The sequence below is a fragment of the Hibiscus syriacus genome, unplaced genomic scaffold (genome assembly GCF_006381635.1).
Source record: "Hibiscus syriacus cultivar Baekdansim isolate YM2019G1 unplaced genomic scaffold, ASM638163v2 tig00111097_pilon, whole genome shotgun sequence".
Classification (NCBI taxonomy): Eukaryota; Viridiplantae; Streptophyta; class Magnoliopsida; order Malvales; family Malvaceae; genus Hibiscus; species Hibiscus syriacus.
The window spans coordinates 240,728-268,015 of NW_024062982.1; the positions used below are offsets into that span (position 1 = coordinate 240,728).

Sequence of the window (27,288 nt, forward strand, 5' to 3'; positions counted from 1 at the left end):
TATTCGTTAAGGAGAAAGATGGGTCGAAGAGGTTGTGCATCGACTACAGGCAGTTAAATAAGTTGACCATCAAGAAACGTTACCCACTCCCCAGGTCATCTGACCGAGCATCTCTCCTTGAGGGTCGATCCTATTCGTTAAGGAGAAAGATGGGTCGAGAGGTTGTGCATCGACTACAGGCAGTTAAATAAGTTGACCATCAAGAAACGTTACCCACTCCCCAGTATAAATGACTTCTTTGATTAGCTCAGAGGGTAATGTGTCTTTTCAAAGATTGATCTACGATCAGGTTACTATCAGTTGAAAGTCAAGGACAAGGATGTGACGAAGACGCTTTTAAAACAAAGTACGATCATTATGAGTTCTTAGTAATGTCGTTTGGACTTATCGACGCCCCGAAGACATTTATGGACTTAATGAATAGCATCTTCCACCCATTCTTGGACAAGTTTGTGGTGTTTCTTTATAGATGACATCTAGTGTACTCTCGATCAGAGGACGGGCATAACTAGCATCTTCGTATCGTACTTCAAACCCTCAGAGGCAAATAATTTATGCCAAGTTTGGGAAGTGTGAATTTTGGCGATCAAAGGTAGCATTTTTTGGGCATGTCGTTTCAGCTGACGGTATCAGAGTTGTCCCTCAGAAAATCGAGCTATATTTGAGTGGGAGCCCCCTAAGAATATGTTGGAGGTGAGCAGTTTTCTCAGGTTAGTCGGGTATTAATGTTAGTTTTTTCAGGGTTTCTCGATGATAGCAGTCCCGTTACTAAATTACTTCATAAGGGAGTTCCCTTTATTTGGGATGAAAGGCGACAGAGAGCTTCGAGCAGTTAAAGGTCATATTGACCTAAGCCCAGTATTGACCCAACCAGATTCAGGTAAGGACGAGTCCAGATTCACAGTTTTCAACGATGCTTCTTTGAATGACTTGGATATGTCTTGATGCAAGAGGGTAAAGTTATAGCTTACGCGTCCAGTCAGTTTAAGCCTCATGAGCATAATTACCCTACATACGACCTTGAACAAGCAGCAAGTAGTGTTCGCTTTGAAGATTTTACGACACTATCTTTTTGGTTAGAAGTGTCATATCTTCATTGATCACAAGAGCCTCAAGTATTCTCACTCAGAAGAATTTAAACCTCATACAGTGCAGATGGGTTAAATTTCTTAAGGACTACAACTGCGTGATAGATTATCATCTAGGAAAGGAGAATGTGGTGGCAGATGCCTTGAACAAAAAATAAATGACTGAGTTGCGAGCCCTCCTAGCACGTTTGAGTTTATCCAGTGATGATGGCTTACTAGCCGATTTACGAGTCAAGCCAGAGTTGGTAGGTGAAGTCAAGAGGCTACAGTTTAGATGACCGGTTGAGCAGTCGGATCAAGCAGGCTTGCTAGGGTGAGGCCTCAAGTTTTGAGCTTCGAGATAGATGTGCTATACTTCAGGGGTCAGTTATGCGTACCTAGACAGTGCGCAGTAAGATTCTCCATGAAGAACAGTGCAATCCATTCTTCATACACCTAGGAAGTAACAAAATGTACCATGAGCTTTGTAGATTATTCTATTAGTCGTGAATAAAAAGGGAAGTATCGGAGTTTGTCACTAGATGTCTAGTGTGTAACAGGTTAAGGCGGAACACTAGGTTCCCTCAGGTCTGCTTCAGACCATTCATATTTCTCAGTAGAAATGAGATAGGGTGACCATGGACTTTGTGACTAGTTATCAATGATCAGATAGAGACATGACACAGTTTGTATCATTATAAACTGCCTAACCAAATCAGGTCACTTTCTCTCAATTAGGATGGACTATACCTTAAAGATGTTAGCTAAGTTGTATATCCGTGAGATAGTGAGGTTGCATAGCATACCTACTTTTATCATTTCAGATAGGGATCCTCATTTCACTTCTCTCTTCTGGGAAGCTCTTCATAAGTCCTTAGGAACCCGACTAAACTTTAATACAACTTTTCATCCTCATATAAATGGCTAGTTAGAACGAGTTATTCAAATTCTCGGGACATGCTCAGGTGTAATATCATCGATCTAAAGGGTAGTTGGGATGATCACTTGCCATTAGTGGAGTTTACCTACAACAATAGTTTTCAGTAGAGTATTCAAATGGCTTCGTACGAGGCTCTACATGGGCGTAAGTGTAGAACTCCGCTTTATTGGACTAAGCTAAGTGAGGGTAAGATTGTAGGCCCAAAATTAATCAGAGAGATCAAGGAGAAGGTTTGATTGATTCAGAACTGACTCAAGGAAGCTTCAAATAGATAGAGGTCATACGCATATTTGAAGCGTAAGGACATAGAGTTTGCATTTGGTGACAAGGTATTCCTTAAGGTTTCCCCTTGAAAGAAGGTTCTTCGCTTCTGGCGCAAGGCAAGTTGACTCCTAGTTTAATAGACTTACGAGGTGCTTAAGAGAATTAGACCAGTGGCTTACAGACTAGTTTTACCACCAGAGTTAGAGCGCATTCACAATGTGTTCTGTGTATATATACTCAGAAGATACAGTTTCTACCATTCACACGTCATACCCTTAGAGCAGATTGAGGTCATCTCGGATATGACCTATTCAGAAGAACCATTCAGAATCTTGGTGAGCGAAGTAAAAGAGTTAAGGAATAAAAAGATTCCTTTGGTTAAAGATCTATGGAGGAACCATGGAGTTGAGGAAGTGACGTGGGAAAGAGAGGACATGAAGCTTCAGTATCCTCACCTCTTCTACCCAGGTAAATTTGAGGACGAAAATTTATTTATGAAGAGAGAGTTGTAACACCCCGAATCTTGGGTTAGAAGTATTGGGCTAACCCAAGATGGTAATTGGTTTAAATATCTAGCTTGTAGGAATACTTGACCCAAATTAAAGAGGATTTGGACTTTAGGTAAGCCCAATAGTGAATAAAAATGGTGTTTTTATATGCAGTCAAAATTGAAGGGACCAAGGAAGCAATTATACCCTTGTTCAAAAATAAGTTGAAATCCTTAATTGTTTGGTGATATCACGTCTGATACACCCTCTTTTTCTCAACTCTCCTTTGTCTCTTCTTACTCTTTATCTTTATGTTCTTTCTTCTCTCCAAAACCAAGTAAAGGTAGAAACTTGGTAGTCTTACAACCCTAGTTTAGCAACATAAAGGTAAGAATCATGATCCTTATATCCCAAGATTTTTATCAAGCTCTCACGACACTCATTTCACCATAGTTGCAAGAAACAAGTTTAGAAGGGTTTTAGGAACTAAATGGTTCCAACCCATTTTTCAGATATTTTTAGCCTTAGAAAGTATTTTAAAACCCTCTTAATCCCTAGCAACAGTTAATAACCCTTGCATTTGGTTTTGTTTAGTGCAAGAGGTTGGAGAAGGCTCCTAAGATAAGGGGAAGGAAAAGTTTACTTTAGGTTGAGCCTTTGATGTTTCCAGCAGTATAACATTAAAGGTAACTCACTCTTGACTCAAATATACCATATGTAAGACATTTAGACGAAATATAGTAGGTTTCGTGAGCTTGAAGCATTTTCATGGTAGATTTCATGTTTTAGAGTTATAAACATGTTTAAAGCCCTATTTATGCTCCTTTGTATCTTCATAAAATATTAATAATGTTTGGGGACCTCACTAAGGTCTTTAGGATAGTAGAATAGGAGTTTTTGCACCTATTTTAGGCTCTGTACAGGTTGAGTTTCGATAATAGAGGGATAGTATCAAAACTTGTTCTTCTTCTCGGGCAAACTCGTGAGTTTCTGGGCAAGAGTATCGATACTCAATACTTTGGGTCATAGTTTTGAGACTCCCAGAAAGTATTAAAAATATGTGGTTCAGAATGTTTAAAAGTATCGATACTTGTAAAAAGTATTGAAACTTTTGCAGGAGTATCATTACTCTTGGGCTAGTATCTATACTTTGAGTCTGTTTTGGACAAAAAGGTCAATTTTTAAGGGAATTAGACTCGATGTACTCCAACACTTCAGTATATCCTCAAATAAGACTTCAAGCGATAACAATAATTAATATCATAACAGTAGAAACAAAAATAGCTAGGTTTACATAAAACTAGCCTTGTTTGACGCTCGGGAAACAATCAGGACACCCGAATTCCTTTTAGATGAAATACGATAGTCAGTGGATCCAAGTCAGTGCCATGGCACTACAACAGCCGACTGGGCGCCAGATACCCCAAGACTCGACGGAGTAAGTCGGTGGGTGTACGTTCCGATGCAGAATTTCGGATCTCACCCATGAGTGCCTGATGGTGCTTTGGCAGTGCTAGAGGGGTGCGTGAGCTCCGAGATGTAGAATCCCTCAGTCGCACCATGATAGCAGCCACATATTAGTAGTACAATATTCAACATGTTTAGACATGTGCCACTTATCATTTCATCTAGTGAATGCATATAGTATTTAGTGAGGCACTAAGCTCGTAAGCTCGGCGTTCGGAATGCGTTTTTGTGCGCAAGTTATTAGGGGCAGATTTTCAAGAGCTATCGTCATCAGATATTCCAGTGCAGCAGAGCAGATTTCCGTAGACCTTTCAGGGTAGTCTTGAGTCAAATTTAGAGGACATGTACTGTTATGGGCTCGTATTATGTTTTCAGTCGTAACTTTTTTTTGGAACTCAAATTTTGTATTATTTTTTGGATGTATTTTGGGAGCTCCCCATTAATTGTAAACCTAATTTATTATTATGTTTATATATTACGTTATGGATGTCTAAATTTCAGAGATTTACAATCAGTTTTAAAAGAAAATTTTGTGTCACTATTTCAGTATCCCGTATAACATTGTAATCTATGGATCTTCGGGTTTAACTGGATTAGGGTGTTACAGATACTAAACCGGGTATCAATATTAGATTTAGATTCGATGTTTAGAAAATAATCTCAGTATCGATACCCTTATGGAGAGTACTCAACACCCCGCCACTATGAGACCAACTAAGTATATAGATAGATATGCCGGAAAAACCGAAAATGCTTACCTAAACCTTGCGCCACGCTCCAATCCTACGGCAGCGGCGACCGTTAGGTATCCTAACCCACAAACACACTTTGGATTTGTTTTCTCTTGAGATCTGTTTCCCCTGCAATGTTATCACATTTTTTATTTTGCAGGCTCGAGAGGAATATGACGCACTTCAAATGCTATATGAATGTAAAACCTAGCAAAATAACACTTGTCCACCAAATTCCACTAAATATGCTCATGGTTTAATAACCATTCAAACTTCCTCTTGCTTTCATTTCAATATTTTAGCATTATAAAATTATAAATAATTAATATATTAAATATTAGGGTAAACTACACATTTAGTACTTCAACTATCGTTTTTTATTTGTTTTAGTATCTAAACTTTTAATTTTTTTAAAAATCATACCTAATGTTTAGTTTTTGTTTCATTTTGTTATTAAAATGCACAAAAATTGATAGTTTAGGTATTAAATGTGTAAATTTTTTAACCATGGGAGTACTAAAATAAAACAAAAACTACACTTTAGGTAAAAGTTTGAAAAAAATTGAAAGTTTAAGTACTAAAATGAATTAAAACTGATAATTTAGGTATCAAACATAATTTACCATAAATATTAAATATATTTAATAATTTAGTTAAAATGAATTACATTTTCTGAAAACATTTTTTGGAAAACATTTTATGGTGTTTGAAAGAGGTTGCGTAAACCATTTTCCACTAGTTGATGAATTTCTTAAAAATTATTTATTACAAATATTAAACAAATAATAATTTTATTTATCATAAAATTAATTATTTATTTAAAAGATATTAAAATTTTATTTATTTATTATAAGTATTTATTAAAATAAAAATATTGTAAATTATTTTAATTATTTATTACACTAATAGTATTATATTATATTTTAAAAAGTATTAATTAATATATTTTAATATATTTATTAAAATATCATTAGATAATTATATCAATATTAAATACATAAATAATATTATTCATTATTAATAATTTAATAATATTATTTCTATGAAATTAATAAATAATATAAATTTTATTAATATTTTATTATATATTATTAAAATAAAAATATAATATCTTATATTATTATACTATTTTCTAATAATATTAAAAATATTATATTATATTAAATATTAATTAATATATTTAAATATTTTAATGATTAATATTTTGATTAAAATATTATTATTAAAATATTTTTTAATGTTAAATTCATAAAATAAAATTATTTTGATATTTATTCTTTTAAGTGAAAAGTCAAAAATGAACTACGAAAATTAGACATTAAGTCATTTACCAGAAAACAAAAAAGAAATTTTGTTGACAAGAAAAATGTTTTACGTTGACCAACCAGTTTTCCTCCAACCAAACACTGGAAAATAAGAAAAATATTTTCTGAAAATATTTTCGTGAAACAAACAGACCATTAAATTTATTAATATTCACTAAATCAAACTCTTTGTATTATTATGTTTATAATTCTAGATAAAGCATTAAGAATAAGAATTGAGAATAATATATAAAAGAATTTAATATTTTAGGGATATTATTATAATACTTAAAAATTTAGAGATAATAGCATTTTCACTATTTTAACCAAAAACATATTTACTATTATAATAAATTATTATTTGATAATAATTTTTTCGTTAATCAAATGTAAAAATATAATTCTAAAAAAAATTAATAATAATTTTAGTGAAACAAACATATCGTATCCATTTTAGTCACAATCCTCGTTCACCGCTTTATTATTCTCCCCTTCAAAGCAAGCCATAACCCCCTAAAAGCCTCATTTTAGCTTGGCTTAGTATAAATATAAGCATCTAAATTATATCTCAAATTAATTTTTAGTGTCTAAATTTTTTTTTATTAAAAATAAATATCTACTATTTTCTCATTATATTTTTAAGTATTTATTTAAAAAAAATTGTTAAGTGACATGTGTCATGTTTATATTTTTATTTTTAAAAAAATAAATATTATTTAAAAAAAATTTAAACACAACACATATCACTTATTGATTTTTTAATCGTAAACATCTAAAATGTAATAAAATAATATTAAATATATATTTTATAAAAAAAATGTTATAGACACAAAAAAAAATCAATTTAAGCTATAGGTTAGACACCTAAAATATATTAAGCCTTTTAGCTATCACAGTTCACATCAAAAAGCAGCCGCACACCTCCGTTTCTTCCCCATTTAGAAAACCGAACCGAACTAATCGAACAACTTGTCACAACAAATAACATCCACGTGTAGAAATTCTGTGCTTGGAATTTTTGTTTCCACCAACCGTCTACGCGTTCATTTTCCACCGGCTAAATCTCTCAACGAGCGTATTAAAATGGCCGCGAAAAGAAGTAAAGAACCGCGAATATCTACCAAAAATGGAGGAGCAAGCTTGTTGCAGATCAGGAAAAGAGAAAGAAAATGGAGAATCGAAAGGCATCGCCGTAAGCGGCATGCAATTCGCATACGAATTGCAGCGTCCGCTCTTCTTCGATTTCAATCTCGATATCGCTCGTGGATCTCGTTGCCTTCTCGTCGGTGCCAACGGATCTGGTAATTTCAATCACTTTCGATTTCATTTTTTTCGAACAGCGATGATTTCTTGAAAAATATAGTTGATTCTGTTTTTTTTTTCATTCGCGAGCAGGGAAGACGACATTGTTGAAAATTTTAGCAGGAAAGCATATGGTTGGTGGAAGAGATGTTGTGAGAGTACTTAACCGTTCGGCTTTTCACGACACTGAACTTGTTTGTAACGGTGACTTAGCTTATTTGGGAGGATCTTGGAGTAAAACTATTGGCTCCGCTGTCAGTAAATTTTCCTAACTTTTTTTTAGATTAGGTTTAATTATGAAATTTGAGAAACTAGTCTTTCCATTCAGAAATTTGATATGTTAACTGATACTATAGACTGACTTCTCTGTTTCGGTGAAAGATGAGGATAAACTTTGACAAATTAACTTTTCAGGTTTCTTAAAGTAGAGGATGAATTTTGTAATTAGGCCTAGTGATCAATATCCACCATTTTTTAACTGTAATTTTACTGGGACCAACCTATGCAGGGGGAGGTTCCATTGCAGGGGGATTTCTCAGCGGAACACATGATATTCGGAGGTGAGTGCAAATTAGCCTCTTGTTTGATTTCTGCTTTCCTTATTTGCTCCTTGGTTCACTTTTGAAAGTAAACAAGTTTCTTTTTGGATCCAATTTTATTGTTGGCAGTTGAAGGGATTGATCCAGTGAGGAGAGATCATTTGATTGAGTTACTTGATATTGATTTGCAATGGCGAATGCATAAGGTATCTGATGGGCAACGTCGTCGAGTCCAAATTTGTATGGGTCTTCTTCATCCTTTTCAGGTATATTTGAAGTTATGAATGTGCTATTTTTGTGTGATCAATAACAGTAAAGCTTTAGGAATCTCCTATTGCTATAATCTAGGACTGATTACTCGTTCTTGGTAATTTTGTGACTTTGCTATTTTGCATGATTACTAGTTTTTCTAACTTTGTTTGCTGCAAACTTCATTTTTCAGGTTCTTTTGCTAGATGAGGTTACGGTGGACCTCGACGTTGTTGCAAGGATGGATTTACTTGATTTCTTTAAGGAAGAATGTCAACAGGTACTTACTTCAGTTCTTTGTCTTACATTTAAATGCTGCGTGGACTGATATTGGAGAGTTATAAAATGAGAGATTGCATATGAATAGGGTGCTGGAACGTTGCTGTGTTGAATAATTCATAGGAAAAGCATGTAACTGTTATAGCTTTTCATCATCTGGTATATTCTTTCTGCAACAATCAGTAAAACTGAGAGTTTCATTTTGATTATAGACTATTTCTTCATTTTTACATGGGCCATAGCATAAATGTTCTTGTTACTGTTCAGTCACTCCCATTGTTTGATTGCTTTATTCTACGATCAATCTCATGTTCATTCTCTAGCTAATATTTACTATTGTATTAGAGAGAGCCACAATCGTATATGCTACCCACATTTTTGATGGGCTGGAGACATGGGCAACACATCTGGCTTACATCCAAGATGGTCAATTGAGAGATCTGAGAAGTTAACCGAAACAAAAGAGTTGAAAAGCTCAGAAAATTTGCTCTCAGTTGTTGAAGCCTGGCTTCGCTCCGAAACCAAGTCTGAGAAAAAGAAACCGTCCAACACCCCTTCCCAAGTCCAGAAGTCCTCACCTTACTGTACTTCTCCTTTCATGTCGTCGAGGCACATGGCATACTACCGCTGATCTCCCTAAATCCGGTTACTTTTCAATAGTTTTTATATGATTAGCAGAGTTCTTTCATAGTCGTCTACTGACATATAGTCGGCCGCAATTGCTTTATATGCTTCTTCAGCTCATGGTTACTCCATTGGTAAACTATATATATGTTTCTCTCCTTTCGGCAGCTCTGTTTAAAAGCGTAAAGGGTGAAACTGATGGTCTTCATTTGGCAAATAGTATTGTAATTTGTAATCTACTTTGGTAGTGAAATATCTATATGATATTTGTTGAAAGAAGTCAATGCTGAATAGGTGCTTCTGGATCTTGTTGGTTAGAAGCTCTGATCCAACAATATGCCTTCGGCCAATAATGTTGTAATCTCATTTAATTAATGCAAATGCTTTGAGTTCGATTTACATATATCTTCTATGTTTTACTTTGTATATTAACGGAGGCAATGTTGTTTGTTTTTCTGGGTGCAAGCCCTAAATGGTATAATTTCATTTTTAGTCCCTTTAGAATTTTATGTTTTAAAATTAAAAATTTGTGAAATGCTCTTTTGACCCTCATAATGATAAGTTTTAGTTTAATCCTAATAAAAGAAATATGTAATTTAAACTAAAAGTGATGGAGTTATGTTTTGATAATTTAAACTTAGTTTTGTTTTAAAAAAAAGAAAGTATCTTCACCCTTTTCTATGGAACATATATATTATATTAATATTAAATACGATTCTAAATATGTTATGGGGCTCTATAATTATTCTACAACTTGAGTTTTGATGTGTCATTATTGATGTTGCTTTCACCCGTCGGCATAAATGTGTCATTATCATTAACCAAACCATGCATTATTATTACTTCTCAAACTAATTAATTATCTGTGTAGACCCAAAAAATAATTGTACCTTTTAAACTGTCAAATATTTTGACAAATTAATTTAACGAGTTTGAATTTTCAAAAAAATAATAATTTAACGAGTTTGAGATTTCAATCTTTTGAAAAAAATTAAAGTTTAAAATTTAATATTATAAATAAATTAAACTAAATCGATAAAATCAGTTCCATAAGAAGTCCACCCTCATTTATTGTATTAGAAATCTAAATTTATTGAGATGTCATTTTAAAAAATCAAACTTGTGGATTACATATATAAATATATTAAAAAGATTTTTTAATTGATTTATAAACCAAATATTACTAATTATAGAACAAATAAATTATAATACTATATGGGCTTAATAAAGCAGCCTTGACCAAGAACAGTATGAGTTGAGATCTTGATTATAGTATTTTCATGACATAGGCTTATTTGCTAATATTATAATGACTTAATTTTATATGTGATCAAACTAATAATGAGAATACGTTAAGGGTTAAAAGAATTGGTTTGATTTTAAATTGGTCCTTAGGCTATGATTTTATTCTAAATTAGTCTTTAAATTTTAAAACATTACATCTTAATCCTCAAACTTATTATTGTTTTATTTCGATCATTTTGGTTAATAAAAAACTAATATGTTTTGAAGATTCTAAAAAACATTAGGTTACACCTTTCATTTCACGACCTTTAAAAATATATTAATTCTTTTAATTAGTAGAGTTAATAACATGTTAACAAATGATCAAAATATAATGATATTAATAGTAAATGATAGAAAATATTTTAAAGTTTAGGATCTAATTTAGAATATAGATCATAACTTAAAGAAGATATTTTAACGATCAAAGACTAATTTAAAATAAATCATAATGTAAAGACTGATATAAAATTTAGAAACTAATTTAAGAAGAAATCATAATTTAGACATCTCCTTTATATTTATGTTTGCATAATTTTCTTCTTATCATGAAAAAATAACTACCAAAATGACGTGTGCTTGTCTTTTAGCTTCTTAGCTTCATCTCCGTGTCCCAGCTATGCCGGCCGCGCTGTTTCATTAAACAAATCCCATGAAATATTCAAGTCTCCGGTCATCCTCCCCTTTAAAAATGGTCTCCACCTTTCCTTTATCCCCTCCACCATTTTTCTGCTTCACCTTTGAAATGATGAAAGGAGGGTTCCAAGTGGTTCATGCGAGTACTCTAGATATGATCCAGCCTCATCGTGAACCTATATGGGATTTCACTACCACCGCTGTCCCGAGGCAGCAAGCACTCGAGACTCGCTGCGCACACTCGGAGAGAAACGAACTCTCCGAGTGGGTCGAACAAGTCACCAAGCAACTCATTGATGACTTGCCGGCCGAGAATACCGAAACGGATGATCACCGTGCCGCCTTGCAGGCGGCTGATACATCATCGGTTCTCGGTGATTTTAGGATGATGAAAAGTGTCAGAGGTTGCGACGAAGAGGTTCGGTTCGATGAGCGATGTTTAAGCTTGATAACGCTTCTTCTAGAGTGTGCGGTTGCCATCTCCATTGACAACCTCGGTGAAGCTCGTAGAATGTTGCTTGAACTGACCCAAATGGCTTCTCCCTATGCTCTTTCTTGTGCCGAAAGGGTTGTCGCGTATTTCGCTAACGCCATGTCTAGTAGGGTTATTAATTCGTGGTTGGGGATTTGTTCTCCCTTGATTAACTTCAAAAGCGTTCATTGTGCTTTCCAAGGGTTCAACAATGTCTCCCCCTTCATCAAGTTCGCTCACTTCACCTCCAACCAAGCCATCCTCGAAGCGTTTCATCGGCGCGATCGGGTTCATGTTATCGACCTCGATATAATGCAGGGGTTGCAGTGGCCGGCCTTGTTTCATATTCTCGCGACACGTATGGAAGGCCATCCACATGTCACCATGACCGGCTTTGGTACTTCGATGAAGCTTCTAGTGGAGACCGGTAAACAGCTCTCAAATTTCGCTAAACGACTCGGGATGTCATTCGAATTCCACCCAGTCGCGAAGAAATTCGGGGAAATCGACGTCACTACTGTACAACTCCGAAGAGGGGAGACGCTAGCGGTTCACTGGCTACAACATTCATTGTATGACGCCACGGGACCGGATTGGAAGACAATGAGACTAATCGAGCAAATGGCTCCTACAGTTGTCACATTGGTCGAGCAGGACCTGTCCCATGGTGGATCATTTCTAGACCGGTTTGTCGGATCCCTGCATTATTATTCCACCATATTCGATTCACTCGGGGAGTACTTACCAGCTGATGACCCCAACCGGCATCACATCGAGCATTGCCTTTTTTATAGGGAAATCAACAACATATTGGCAATCGGGGGGCCAGCGAGAAGCGGGGAAGAGAAGTTCAAGCAATGGAGAACTGAGCTCGAAGCAAGGAATTTCTTAGTGCAAGTGCCGATGAGCGGCAACTCGATGGCGCAGGCACAGCTGATACTGAACATGTTCCCTCCGGCTCATGGCTATAGGTTGGTACAAGGAGATGGCACCCTTAGGCTCGGCTGGAAAGATACTAGCTTGTTTACTGCTTCGGCTTGGACATCCCATTCCTCTCGGTAGCCTTCTTTTGCAGTGATTCTTAATTATCTTCGCCCTTTGTATTACATATATATTCAATCTCAGCAATGCAGATCCTTCTCATAGCTTACTATTTTTGTCACATAAAACCAAGAAATACTTGGTAAATAATAATATTTAATTCGAATTTACATTTGAATAATAATATTTTAATAATTTGTCGATGAATTTAAATTAAATATTGTTTTCAAATTTGAGGTATAAATATTCAACCGAATCATTTTGGAGATATAAAATAGACCCTCCGAATGTTCAATTCTAATTTCATCTCTTGTGATGAATTGATTTTTTTATAGTTATATGACAAAATAAAAATATATTACTAATTGAGTAACTAACTACATAATTTACATTAAATTTAATTTGTTGTTTTTTACAAATTTGGGGTTTAAATATTTAAATTCCTCGTAAATACATGAAATATCCCTCATAAACTTCAAACTTGCCAATGAGGTCCCTCTCATAAACCTAAAATTTTAAGGGTAAAGTAACAAATGGTCCCTCAACTATAGTGTATTACTTTATTAAGTCCATCAACTATTGAAAGATACAAAATGATCCTCCAACTATAGAGTGTTGATTTGTGGAGTCCCTCGACTATTAAAAGTTATAAAATGGTACCCAACTATTCATTATGCTTCAAACTTGTCCTTTTCTATTAAAAATGATCATATTTTGATCTGAACGTTAACCTACAAAAACTATGATATGATAAAACCGATCCCATAATCTTAAACGACTATCATATCTCAGTTATCATGTTAACGTCCAACTTAGACAACGATCAATTTTTTAACGGAAAATGACAAGTTTAGAACATAATGAATAGTCGGTGAATATTTTATAACTTTTAATAGTCGAGGGATTCAACAAAATAACTCTATAGTCAATGATTATTTTATAACTTTTAATAGTTGATGGACTTAATTAAGTAATACTCTATAGTTGGGGTCCATTCGTGTACTTTACCCAACTTGTAATTACTCAGATTTTTTTCACGTTATAAAAATGGACAAACACTAGAGGCCCAATGCACGAACGGTGTAGATGGATAGAGAAGTAAATCCAACGGTGAAGCGTCATTCAAAATTAATACTATTACTATCAAATAATTTCCAATGGGAAAACGGATAAGGATTACGGATGAGATGACCATTGGGTCAACGCAAGTAGACCGTATAAATAAGTATCTTATTTTCCTTTACAGATTTTATAATTTTCACCTTCAAAAACACTGAAACGCTCCATGCGCTTCGCTGTTTTCTATATTTCCTCTTCCTTCTCCTCCGCACCCAGCGGTTTCCTCTCTATAAGAGAACTCCGATAGTGATAATCCTTTTTTCTCTTCATTCGTTATTATTAAGTATTATCATTTCTTATAGAACAGAAACTGTTCGAGGAAAGTGATTTCTAAGTTTTGTTTTCGAGGCAGAACGGGTTGGATTTCGAAGAATTTGATGTTTCACTTTATTCATAGCTTGATGATTTAGGATTCCGGTGAACGGCGTGATTTAAGCGGTGAATTTCCTCTTCCGGTGAGAAATAAAAGATCGTGTAGTCTTTTTCCTAACAATCGGAGTGACGTTTTGTAATTATTTATTTCTATTTTACCGTCAAGTCACCTAGATTTTGGAAGCGCTTTTTTTAGCTAGAAATTTATTGAAAGGCGAAGTGGCGTTGGTTTCTTTTGACTGTTGCGTTTGAAGAATTAAAAGAGTTAGGGTTTTAGAGTGGTTGATAAGGTAGACGAGATGACGTTATCTTTAAAAATGGAGATTGATACAATGGAAGACGTTATTTGTTTGGACCCCGAGCTTTTGCAGCTTCCTGAAGTGTCTCCATTTGCACTAAAAACCAGTCCTCAACTTGTCGAGGACTTGTTCGCTCAATGGCTTTCGCTTCCAGAGACCGGCCATCTGGTACTTCGTTGTTTTGAAAAACTAAAAGTATTGTTACTATTGATTTGTCTGTATACATGTTTTTTTTCATTAATGTATAGATAGTAGATTTTGTTTTCAACTTTAGTTGGCTTCCTAGTGTTGAATATAATGTCTAATATTGTTAACTGTTGTAATTTGAAAGTCAAATTATTTTAATTAAAGCAAGAATTAGTTATATGTTGATGTCTTTGAATCTGACTGGTGAACCTCAAGAGTAATGACCGATGTAACTTTCCATGAATGGATGGTCATTGCCACCAGTTCCAAATAAAACCCATAGGAAGAAAAGTTATGAGGATTAGATAGAAGTATAAAAACTAGTTATTTCAAGGGAGGGAGTCAAGGACATAATCACAGACATCGCCTCAATATTGTAAAAAAGAAAAGGAGTTGAATGTTGTTGATATTTCAGCATTCTGTGTGATGGATCATGAGTTATCATTGTTAATAATGTCACTTTGGTATTTCGAAAGTGGGAAATAACAGTGTGTATATGGGTACTACCTTATATTTATTGCAGCCTAGAACACTCTGACATTTTGACTCATAGTCATAGTAACTTATTTTGAAGCTTTTATGGTAGTATGTGAAAATACTCGATTTGAGTCATGTTAATGCCATTAGTTCATGTTAATAGACTATGAATTTCATTTCTATTAACATGGTATTCTACAGACACAAGTATGTCTGCATTATTTGCATAAGTTGGATGTGTTACGTGATTCTATCCTTATATTCAATGTAAGTTATGTTTAGAGTTTGATGTGTGAATTTAACTTGTACTTCTTCAATCCTCCCTTTATTTTTGAGGAAAAAGTGTTTTTTTTTTGGGGGGGGGAGGGGGAATTGTAATACTGCATGTGTTACCTATGAATTTATGGTAGAATTTTGTAGATTTTTAGATTTTTTTCCATTATTACTTTTTAAATGCCTATGATAGGATAATTTTGCTTTCCCTGATGACTGAATTTGATACAGTAGGGAACCATTGCAAGTTAGAATCTTTCATGCAGTTAGGTCATTTTCTTTTCTGTTTGCTAGATTTTCCTTTGCTAGCAATTTGTCTCTATCAATCAATGAATGTTTTTTTTTCATGCAACAAACTTTCATTTCTTGAGCACAGGTGAAATCTTTATTGATGATACGAAGGCAGGGATTGCAGTAAATGCCTGTGCGAATTTTTCTAATGCAAATGCTGTTGGGAGCAATTCTTTGCCTTCCATGTTTTCCAGTGCCAGTGCACCTCCACTCTCCCCAAGAAGCTCATCTGGTTCTCCTCGCTCATCCAAGCAGAAATCCAGCTCTTCAGCTCTTGGCTCTCCATTGAAATTAGTTAGTGAACCAATGCAAGAAGTTATTCCACAGGTTGGTCTGATATTGGAAGTCCTCTTCCGGATATTGTTTTATTGATAGCTTTCTTAGATTTTTGGTTTTGGGCTTTACCACCTAAAATTGCTAATGTAATTATAAAGTTTGTCTGATAATTGCTTGCAGTTTTATTTCCAAAATGGTCGTCCTCCTACAAAGGAATTGAAAGAACAACAACTTTCTAAAATTAACCACCTTTTCGATAATCCTCTAAATGGATTGAAAATTGATGGTGAGATATATAATTGATCTTTATATGTTCATTTATATTTTAAGTTGCGCCCCCCTCCCCTCCAACCCCCCGCGCGACACATTATCTTCCAGTCCTTAATGTTTAAAAAATCCCTTGAAAACTGAACAAAATAATGTTTTACTCTGGCTATGCAGAGTTTAAAACAGTGACAAAGGAAGTTTGCAAGCTACCATCTTTCCTCTCTTCCGCGCTTTTTAGAAAGATAGATGTAGACTGTGTGGGATTCGTGACCAGGTATGCGCTCTATTCATTTTATAGATAAATAGTTGTTTTATGTGAATAACCCTGACTGCTTAAGTACAGTCTGGTGAAAGATGGTGTTGACTGCATTATTTGATAGTTCTTCTATCATACATTATTAAGTTTAACACTTTGTTTCAGAGATGCTTTCATTAAGTATTGGATGGATGGTAATATGCTGACAATGGATATAGCAACTCAAGTATTTGAAATTCTTAAGCGGCCAGGCTGCAGTCACCTCACCCAGGTTTAATTTGCCCTCCATCTCTCTTAAGTTTTCCTTTTGTTTTCGCTTTGAAAAAATTGTTTTGATTAACACTTGTTTCTCTGTTAAAATTATCCTCTCAAAGGCCTAAAGTTTCATGTATATTTTCTTCATAAGATCATTTTGGATTTGGGATGCAGGTTGACTTCAAACATGTTGTTCGAGAGCTTTTGGCAACCCATCCAGGATTAAAATTTTTGCAAAACACACCTGAATTTCAAGATAGATACGGTATGCATTTTCTTAATTGTGAGTTATTTTAATAATGTCTATCAAGTTGTGGATTTATCTCCTTTTTCCATGTCTTTTCTTTTTTGAAATTATCTGTGCAAAGCCAGATTAGTATTTGAACATGTAATCTACTAGAAAATATGAATGCAGTCCCATTGATTGATTCAATCTCAAGGGTGGTGATGTTGACGGGAGAACATCATAGGCATAATTTATCAAGGTGTTGTCTGCATAGTATACGGCATAAGTATAATGTTCTTATTGTCTCCTCGATCCATCTTACCTTTTTTATATATAAAAAAAGAGAGAATAAATTATGATTGAACTCTGGCAGGTTTTTATGTCAATGGCAGGATTTCAAATCGCGGTCGCGTTTTCGGTTATTTCGGATTTACCGTGATTGCGGCCGTCGCAGGTAACTCGGACGGCGGCGAAACCGCTATATCGCAGCTGAAATCGCGGTCGCGGACCGTTTTTTAAAACCCTGGTCAATGGGTTTTGTGAATAACTCAAACTGAAATAATATAATTGAAGTCAATCCTAAGCCCTACCCTAGTGGGTTGACAAGCACTTATAAACATGGTTTTTTTACAACAGCAATCCCGACTTGGAAAGCTGAATTTGTACATGCCAATTTTATAATTTCCTGTGGAAGTCTCATCAAAAATTGATTCTTCAACCTCATGAATAAAATTAAATATAGAGAAGTTATTTTATGAGATATTTAGTTGGTGAAAGTTCATAAAACTCTCAATTTATCGAACGCAATAATCCATTATGTTGAGTAATTAATGAAGAACACATAAAGAATAATAACCGAGAGATTCTATGCAGTTTTTGTACGATAATTGTGTAATTAAGGGCTAGTAAATGAAGGGTTCTAAAGATGGGAATCGTTTGCTTGATTCTTGAGACAACATATTTGCTTCAGGATTGTTACCACATAATTTGAAATTAAGGGAGAAAAGGGGTTGAGGAGGGGATCATTCTCTCTGTATTGTCAAGCTGAAAAATGCCTCTAGAAGAGTTGGTTTTGGTCTAACATTTGAAGGGTACCGAGGACCATTTCATTCATTTATGTTTTATTTTTGTTTCACCAATGATTGGACATTCAATTCCGCACAACTGATACTGGACAATATCATTTTCTTTGTTAATGTTTCAGCTGAAACTGTCATATACAGAATCTTTTATACCATGAATAGATCGGGAAATGGTTGTCTTACCCTCAGGGAGCTCAAAAGTGGAGAAATGATTTCTGCCATGGAACATGCAGACGAGGAAGAGGACATTAACAAAGTCCTTAGGTTGGTATCTGGGGAACTTCTTTACAGTATATGTGCTTTATTTTATTTAAAGCACAGCAACATACAAATCCTTGCACACCAAAGAGTAATTATGTAAAACCGAGACTACAATATCTGTCTACTGTTTTTAGTTGGATGGTAAAAGCAAGGAAATTATTTCTCCTTACTCTCTTGAATGGTCTGTTAACAATTGAACATCGTGAAGAGCTGTGTTTATCAAATTGTTTTCATGTTAATTACTAATGCTGTAAATTATACCTCTTTTTTTCTTCTTCTTTTAGGTACTTCTCCTATGAACACTTTTATGTTATATACTGTAAGTTCTGGGAGTTGGACACAGACCATGATTTCTTCATCGACAGGGAAAACCTCATCAGATATGGCAATCATGCCCTTACCTATAGGATTGTTGATAGGATTTTTTCACAGGTTGGTTGACCCTGATTCTCAATTATCTTATTAAATTTCTTAATCAATTAGACTCTATTCTCAAGTACAATAAAACTTTTCCTATATATGAATATGATGTTGCTTTGGCTGTAACCGTAAATGCATGAATTCCATCTCAGGCTCCTCGGAAGTTTACAAGTGAGGTAGAAGGGAAGATGGGTTATGAAGAATTTGTTTACTTCATGCTTTCAGAGGAGGACAAGTCATCCGACCCTAGTCTTGAATATTGGTATCTTTATAGTGTTTTTACGTCTCACATTTCCCAAATAAATTACATTACAGAGTTTTAGACTTCTCTTGGTTGGATAGAAAAATGGAAGGATGGAGTAGAAAAGTGGAAAGAAAAAATATTTTGAGTTGCTTGGTAGGAAAGAAAAGTGGGGGCAAAGAAAAGTGGGGGGAAAGAAAAGGAGGGATGTGAGTTGATTCAAAATATGTATTTTTCAAAACTTTATTTTCTTTTCATTTTCAGCTCTACCAAACTGTGAATGGAAAGGAAATTATATTTTCTTTCAATTTTCCGTGCTTCCTACCAAGCACACCAATACAAAGAAAAAAATAGTTTTTCATCTTTCTGATTCTAACTGGGAGTCATTTTTCCCAGTTACAAAAATAATTCCTGCTGGGCCTGTTGTGAGATTTAAATGGGACGGGCTAGAAAATCAATCCAAGGTTCAGTCTCTTTTGGAATCAAATGAAGATGAAAGATGCTACAGAATAGAGGAGAAAAATGAGGGAGTACAGGAAGCTGAGGGTAATGTTTTCGGTAATCAAGCAGAAGGAAAATTGATACAGGAGGAAAACAGTGAAGTTAATGTGGGAAGGTCTAAGCAGTGGAATCTGGGATATCCTGTTTCTTCAAGTATGTCAATAAGAAGTGCACCTGATGGAAGGAGGGGAAGAGCACGATTTGCTAGAGTGTATAGAAGGACAAGAGATAGAAGAATCTGGTTGTGTTCGGGTACTGAAGAAGATAATACTGGTTCAGATGGTATTTTGGAGCATAAACAAAATATTACTGAACTTAGAAATAGTCTGCAACATCCTTCAAAAATTAGTGGATGTGAACAGACTAAGGATAATATTTGTCCTGTCAATTTTCAGTGTACTTCTATGGTTCCCCTAATTAGCAGTAAATTTTCAGAGACAACTTCTTTTACTACTTCAGGGACTGCAAAAGATCATCGAAGGAAGAAAAGAGTTTTAATCACTGAAGCCTTGGACTTGGTAAATATTAATATTGCTTCTTCATTCCTTTTTTTGAAGTTGTTGGAGGAAGCAATGGCTACATGGGAAGTTTGTCAAATGTTAGGTATTTCGTTCAAGGAAGGGAAAGAGGCTTTTATTGAAAAAAATTTAAGTCTGGAGAAAGGTTCAGAGGTTGTAAGGGAAGGTTAATTGGTGTATAGTATATGCTGTTTGCAGGATTTGTCTTTTGGTGTTTGGGGGTGATTATTATTTATGCATAAATTAAGTATTCTTTCATGGAACATAAGGGGTCTAGGGAGAGGTGAGAAGTCTGTAGCAATCGCAAGGCAAGTAAAGAAGATAAAACCAGTTTTTCTTCATTCAAGAATCTAAGCTGGAACAATGCCATGTGTCGATTACAAGGAGGATAGGGGGTAATTTGCTAAAGGGAGCGTTGGTGTCCCCAACACAAGGATCATCAGGGGGTTGATTAGTATGTGGAATTAAAGTGTGGTTCAAATCACAGGTCAGCATGTTCACAGCAAGTTTCTGGCTTTAGTGGGGAAATTTATGAATGGACAAATGGAGTTTGCATTTATAAATGTTTATAGGCCTCCAATTGAAATTGAAAAGGAAGAGTTTTATGGGGAGTTGTTGAATTATGTAATTTCTTTGAATATACCAGTACGTATTGGGGGAGATTTCAATGCGTATCTTGATCCGGAAGAAAAGCAAGGGAAATCACAAAATTAGCATGCCATCGATATACTTAGATCATTTTTGCAACAAGCTAACCTTATTGATTTGCCTATGTCAGGAGGAACTTTCACTTGGTGTAGCAATAGAGAAACTTCAACATGGGTTAGATTAGACTGGTTTCTAATTTGTGCCAGATTTCTTAACAGTTTTCCTAATGTTGCACAATGTCTTTTATCGAAATCAATTTCAGACCATAATTCGGTCTTGTTGGAGGATGTTTCTATCAATTGGGAACCTAAACCTTTTAGGTTCTTTAATTTTCTTTTGGAAGAACAAGGTTTTGATGAGTTGGTTAAAGAATCAATGGCAGTAGAGAATAAGAAGAAGAATAAAGGTGGAATTTTCAAGATTCTACAGGCTGCTAAAAATAAAATCAAGAACTGGTCTGGAAGCAGTCACAGAGGGCTGGCAGATTCCATTTCGCAGCTGGAATTCAAAATCAATGATTTTGACAGAAAGTCACAAGCTGGTAATTTGTCTTCAGGCGAGTGGGATCAGTTGATTGATTTTAAAAAGGAGTTATGGAGGCTGCTGAGAATCGAAGAGAGTATTTGGTTTCAGAAGTCCAGAAATATATGGATTAGAGATGGTGATAGAAATACAAGGTTTTTTCACCTGAGTGCTATGAAGAGGAACAAATTAAATACGATTCATTCATTGAAATCAGAAGGTGGGGTTATTAAGGATCCAGAACAGATTAAAGCATGTGTGTTCAATTTCTTCAAGACTGCCTATAATGCGAGAACAACTTTGGAAGTTGACGGATTTAATTTTGATTTTAAGCAATTGACAGTAGCTCAAAGGGATTATCTTGAAGAAGAGTTTCATGAGCAAGAAGTTTGGCAAGCAATTTCAACCTCTGAAAGTACAAAAGCTCCTGGTCCGAATGGTTTTACCATGGGGTTTTATAAGAAATATTCGAATAATTTGAAGGAGCAGATCATGGAGTTTTTCTCAGATTTCTATAAAGGGAAAAAGTGGGTTCATGGGGTAAATCATGCATTTATTACCTTGATTCCAAAGAAAGGTAATCTAGTGAGTATTGAGGACTATAAACCTATTAGTCTTGTGGGCAGCTTATATAAAATTCTCTCAAAAGTTCTTTCAAAGAGACTTATATCCTGTGTTAATGATATTGTAAGCCCCACTCATTTTGCTTTTATTCCGGGGAGGCAATTGTTGGATTGTGCATGTTTAGCTAATGAAGGAATCGACTTTTGGAGGAAACAAGGGTTTAAAAGGGTTGTTTTTAAAGTGGATTTCAGTAGAGCATATGATACTGTGGACTGGCAGATTCTTTTAAGGCTAATGAAAGATATGGGCTTCAGTGACAGATGGTGTTCATGGATTTCACAGTGTATTTCCACTGCTTCAATTTCGGTTTTAGTGAACGGGTCACCTACAGAAGAGTTTCCTATTGCTAAAGGCCTGAGACAAGGCTGTAGTATTTCTCCTCTTCTGTTTAATGTGGTTGGTGAATTACTTCATATGATGTTAACAAAAGTTGTGGAATCTGGCCTATTTCAAGGGTTTTCTTTTGGAAGGATTCAAAACAATTTTACTTTGTCGCATCTACAGTTTGCATGACTTTTTTTGTCAAGCTTCCATTACCCAGATTAAAAATGTTAGAAGAGTTTTGAGGATTTTTAGCTTAATGACGGGGCTTCATCTTAATTTAGCTAAAAGTAAACTTTATGGTATTAATGTGGAGGATGACATCCTGGGAGATTGGGCTTCGGCAATTGGTTGTTCTATTGGATCCTTTCTGTCGGTCTATTTAGGCCTTCCGTTAGGGGCAAAAAGGAATTGCGAGAAATTGTGGGAGCCGGTCATCGAGAACTTCAATAAGAAATTGGCAGGGTGGAAAGCTTCCTCTTTGTCAATGGTTGGTAGATTGGTGCTTATCAAGTCAGTATTGTCATCCTTATCGGTCTTCTATCTATCTATGTTCAAGATGCCATCTATCATTTGTCAGAAGTTAAATTCTTTGATGACAGTTTTTTTATGGGGTGGAGGGAATGAGAAGAAGAAAATGCATTGGGTTAGTTGGAATAAGATTTGCAAACCGATGAGTGGTGAAGGTTTGGGAGTTGTTGATTTGAAACTTACTAATCGAGCTTTGTTGGGAAAGTGGGTTTGGAAGTTTGCAAATGAGAAAAATTCGATGTGGAAGAGATTCTTATGTAGCAAACACAATGTTAGTTGTCACTCCATGAATATTACCAAGGTCCTCTCTCAAAAGACTCTTGGATTTGGAGAGGAATTGTGAATAACTTCACCAAAGATGACGCAAAGCTACAAATAGGGAATGGAAATTCAATCTCCTTTTGGAATGATACTTGGTTAGGGGAATTTCCTTTGAAAGTTCTTTTTCCTAGGATTTTTGCCCTTTCTTTAAATCATTGGGCAACGTTGCTGATTTTTGGAAGTTTTGATTCGAATGGATGGGAGTGGAATATTAAGACGAGGAGGAATCTTTGTGATTGAGAAGTGGTTTAGTGGGTAGAGTTATTGGATAGACTTAAGGACATTAAATTAATTGATTCTATGGAGGATTGTTTACTATGAGATGGCGTAGGTGAGGGGATGTTTTCAGTAGAAGCTTGCAGGAGGTCTTTTTCCTCTTCTAATAAGGAATCATTTATGTGGAACAAATGTGTGTGGATGGGTTTAGTTCCTCCTACAGTCAAGGCATTCTTTTGGCAAGTATCCCATAAAAAAGTAGCGGTGAGAGTGGAATTGATGAAAAGGGGGTTTCATATAGGGGATGATATTCTATGCCCTTTTTGTCATCAATGTGAAGAATCTGTTCAGCATCTTTTTATTGCTTGTCAGGTTTCGTGGGAATTGTGGAACAGAATTATAGGATTTTGGGGTATTATGTTAGTTATACCCGCTGATCCTCCCTCCCTTATCAGCTCTTGGTCTGATTTGAGGCCCTATTCTGCTATGTGGAAATTTATTCCAGGGGCAGTCTTATGGTCATTATGGAAGATTAGAAATGAAATTATCTTTGAAAGAGGAAAACTGGATAGATTATCATTGTTTTTCATTGTTCGATTCAGATTAGTGAAATGGTTTTTAGCAAAGTATCCTACTCTCTCTAATCAGGTGGATTCTTTAATTGGTGATCCTTCATTGGCAGATAATTTTTCTGCATTCAAAGATTTGAATAGGCCTGTGGTCTGTTGGAGTCCTCCTCCAATTGATTTTTATAAGATGAATGTGGATGGAGCTGTTAGTAGTGTTGGGATGATTGCTGAGAATTGGGGGTATTCTGAGAGATTGGAATCGGAATAAGCTTCTTTCTTTTTCAGAAAATATTGGTCCTTCTCGTATCATTCTAGTAGAGTTGAAAGCTATCAAAAATGGCATACATCTTTCTCTCTTCAGATTGGGTATCAATGGGAAGGCTCATTGTGGAAAGTGATAGTTAAGTTAGCAGTGGATTGGATGAAAGATCAAACCACAGTTCCTACTTTTCTTACAAATTTTGTTAAGGATATAGTGTCTATTGTTTCTGTGAATGAGATTATTGTGAGGTGGATTCCTAGGAGTTGTAACTGCGAGGCTAATAATCTAGCAAAGGAGGGGATTGGGTTATGGTTATCTTTGTTTCAGTGGGTTTGGGTGTTTAGCAGTAAGGATTTATAGGCGTGTTTTAAATTTTATGTGACTGGCAGGAGTGTTTTTAAGTCTTATGTACTTTGTTTGAAATCAATATATTGAGGCACTCTTTTCCTCCTTCCGCTAGTTGGTTCTTGCCTTAGGGTAAAGGACTTCTAAGAGGTAGGTTTTTAATGAGGCCTCCTAATTCTATCAAAAAAAAATCTTTCCCTTTTACTAACCCTTTAATTCTCAATCCTTCCAATTTTCTTTCCACTCTACCAAGAAAAGCCTTGCAGAATTTTGTTGCTTATCTGAAGTGAATTGAATTCTTGTTGTCTATGCATTTACAAGTCCAAAACATTCCTTGTTTATCCGGTCCTAGTCTTAGGTTGACATTCTGAGAGTTTTAATTCATGTTTTCCAGTTCTCCTGCAAAATTCTGTGGTTCATCATATCAAATTAACATTTGTTTGCAGGAACAATATATATGACTGTTCTTTTGTGCCTTGTACACGGGCAGAATTAGGAATTTATTATAGCGGGGATTAAAATATTTTTTTATTTTCCATAAATACAATTTTTAATTGAGGTGGTCTGGTAAATTTTTCTTTATTTATTTTTCAAAAAATATATATATTTTTAATATTAATTAATACTTAAAAAAATAATTGGCGTGGGCCAAGGCTCCCCCTTGGCCCCATGAAGTTCCGCCCCTGTCCTTGTATCGTCAAAGACTTTTTCCCTGATCTGCTAGATTAGCTTTCCTTATCTGACTAGTTATCTTTATAGGTTCAAGTGCATAGATTTGGATGGAAATGGTGTGCTCACTCCAAATGAAATGCAATTTTTCTACGAGGAGCAGCTGCATCGAATGGAATGCTTGGCCCTAGAACCTGTGCCCTTTGAGGACATATTATGTCAAATAATTGACATGATTGCACCTGAGGTTGAAGCTACTTCCTTTCTAATAACCATGATGTCGTTTTACTTGTTGCATGTGAAGATGATTCAACTTGCTGATATTTTGCAGAGAGAAGATTGTATCACATTATGGGACTTGAAAGGAGCAAACTTTCGGGAAATGTTTTTAACATCCTCTTTAACCTTCATAAGTTTATGGCATTAGAAACTCGCGATCTGTTCCTTATTCGGCAGGTCAGTGATTGCACTGTTAGATATTGAGCGTTAAATCGATGATAGTTTAGTTCTCTGTGATGTCAATAACCTGCTTTTCCCTACCTTTTTTGGGGTGTGTGTGTGTGAGCAGGAACGAGAGGATCCAACTTTGACAGAGTGGGATCGGTTTTCACATAGGGAATATATCAGGCTTTCAATGGAAGAAGATGTCGAAGATGCCTCAAACGGAAGTGCTGATGTATGGGACGAGTCCCTTGAAGCTCCATTTTAATAAGTTCCCCAAAGCAAGTTTCATAGGACCCTTGATCAAACATATTCGGAATGAATGAAGCGACACGGGGATACTGCTGCCAATCAGATCAGCAAATCCATCTGCCAAAAATACGAAGTCGGTTCGTATAGCTTTTACATGCATATATTCTGACCAGCATGATATATGCTTTGCTGTGTCGTGTGCAGGAAAGAGCCGGTTACTTCACTCCCTTACCCCTTCCCTGCCCAGGTATCAACAGTATATTATTCGCTAGTGTGTTATAGGTCGTGGTTTCGTTTCATTAATTGATTAAACAACCATTTGCTGTTATGATTGCCGATGGGCTCATCCTTTTTTCTTTTGGTTTTTGTAATTCTGTACAATGTAGATGTTCTTTTGGGATTTTGTGGGAGAAGGAAAATTGTAATTTATGGAACATAAATTTTAGAACACGCTCAGTATTTAAATATTTAATATTTTTACACTTTGACCTTTTTTTCACTTTTGAGTGATGTGTTTTGCATATTTATAATCGATGAATGTTTAATATCTAAACTATCAGTTTTAAATCATTTTAATACTTTCAAATTTTTCAAAAATCATATTTAATGTTTAGTACAGGTAGTATTTTTTTCAAAGATAACTATCAATCATTTGACATTGATTATTCACATCTTAGCATTTTTAGTGTTCGAATTTATATTTCAAGGAATAATAATAATTTCTTACTATTGAGTCGTTTGGCTCATACTTGGAATAAATAATTTGAATAACATGTAAATAATAAAAATTTTAACTTTAATTAAACAAAAATTTTGGGAGGATCAATTCTAGGACGCTGGCTTCCGGCTTAAAGTAAGAAAACTATATTCCCAGAGTACCAAATCATTGGGATAAATCAATATTTAATTCCTGAACTTAATATCTTTTTTAACTTAATCTGTTTTGGTCTATATAAAATTTGGAATTGACATCTCTTTTAATTTGGTCCCCGGATTTAAATTTTTAGTCCATTTAATGACATCAAACTATCGTATAATTAAAAATATGAAATAAGGATTAATTTGAAAAAAAAGTTGTCAAATTTTAAAACAAGTTTAGAGGTTTGGTTAAACGAAGTTATCAAATTTAGGGACTGACTGTTGCTTTATCGTGTATCTCATTTCATCCACATCATTCTTCAATCTTCATTGCATTGTTCCATGACTGTATTGTCTCCTAGAAAATAGGAAAAATAAAGAAAATATAAAATACAAAAGAAATGCTTCGATGAAGGAATTTTTTTGTAGCATTTCCAATCCGTTGCTACTTGCCTGCGAAGGAATTAGCTTTTCCCATCTGATTTCACCACCCTGCAAAGTAAGCTTTAAAAGACAACAAAAATAACATTTAAAGATGCAATTTTTCAACATACCTTGATGTGAGAAAATATAATTTGATCTTTTTCCTTGTATATGAATTTGGGTCTTCCATGATCTTTGTTTCTGGATTTCAATCAATGCTGCCCAAGATGTTATTTGTTTGTTTGGTTTCTTCCATGCTGGTGATGATTTTCACAATTT

At 35.0% G+C, this 27,288-nt stretch overlaps 2 protein-coding genes and 1 pseudogene across 2 annotated transcripts; all 3 read left to right on the plus strand.

The window, feature by feature from the left end:
* The first annotated feature begins 7,365 nt into the window (after window positions 1-7,365).
* On the plus strand, window positions 7,366-9,176 carry LOC120153021 (ABC transporter I family member 19-like). Its single transcript, XM_039165051.1, has 6 exons — window positions 7,366-7,562; window positions 7,657-7,817; window positions 8,072-8,123; window positions 8,232-8,368; window positions 8,545-8,631; window positions 8,976-9,176. Exons 1-6 carry the CDS (start codon window positions 7,388-7,390, stop codon window positions 9,063-9,065), a joined length of 702 nt encoding a protein of 233 aa, XP_039020982.1. The 5' UTR covers window positions 7,366-7,387; the 3' UTR covers window positions 9,066-9,176.
* Window positions 9,177-11,229: 2,053 nt separating this feature from the next.
* On the plus strand, window positions 11,230-12,708 carry LOC120153001 (protein SCARECROW-like). The gene has a single exon (XM_039165041.1). It carries the CDS (start codon window positions 11,230-11,232, stop codon window positions 12,706-12,708), a length of 1,479 nt encoding a protein of 492 aa, XP_039020972.1.
* A 1,261-nt stretch (window positions 12,709-13,969) lies between these two features.
* Window positions 13,970-26,210, plus strand: LOC120153020 (annotated as a pseudogene).
* Window positions 26,211-27,288: the final 1,078 nt, after the last annotated feature.

Coding starts and splice junctions, on each gene's coding strand:
- LOC120153021 (XM_039165051.1), top strand. CDS start 7,388: ATGGAGGAGCAAGCTTGTTGCAGATCAGGAAAAGAGAAAGAAAATGGA. Junction 7,818..8,071: donor GTAAAACTATTGGCTCCGCT/GTCAGTAAATTT, acceptor CAACCTATGCAG/GGGGAGGTTCCATTGCAGGG. Junction 8,369..8,544: donor GTCTTCTTCATCCTTTTCAG/GTATATTTGAAG, acceptor TTCATTTTTCAG/GTTCTTTTGCTAGATGAGGT.
- LOC120153001 (XM_039165041.1), top strand. CDS start 11,230: ATGGTCTCCACCTTTCCTTTATCCCCTCCACCATTTTTCTGCTTCACC.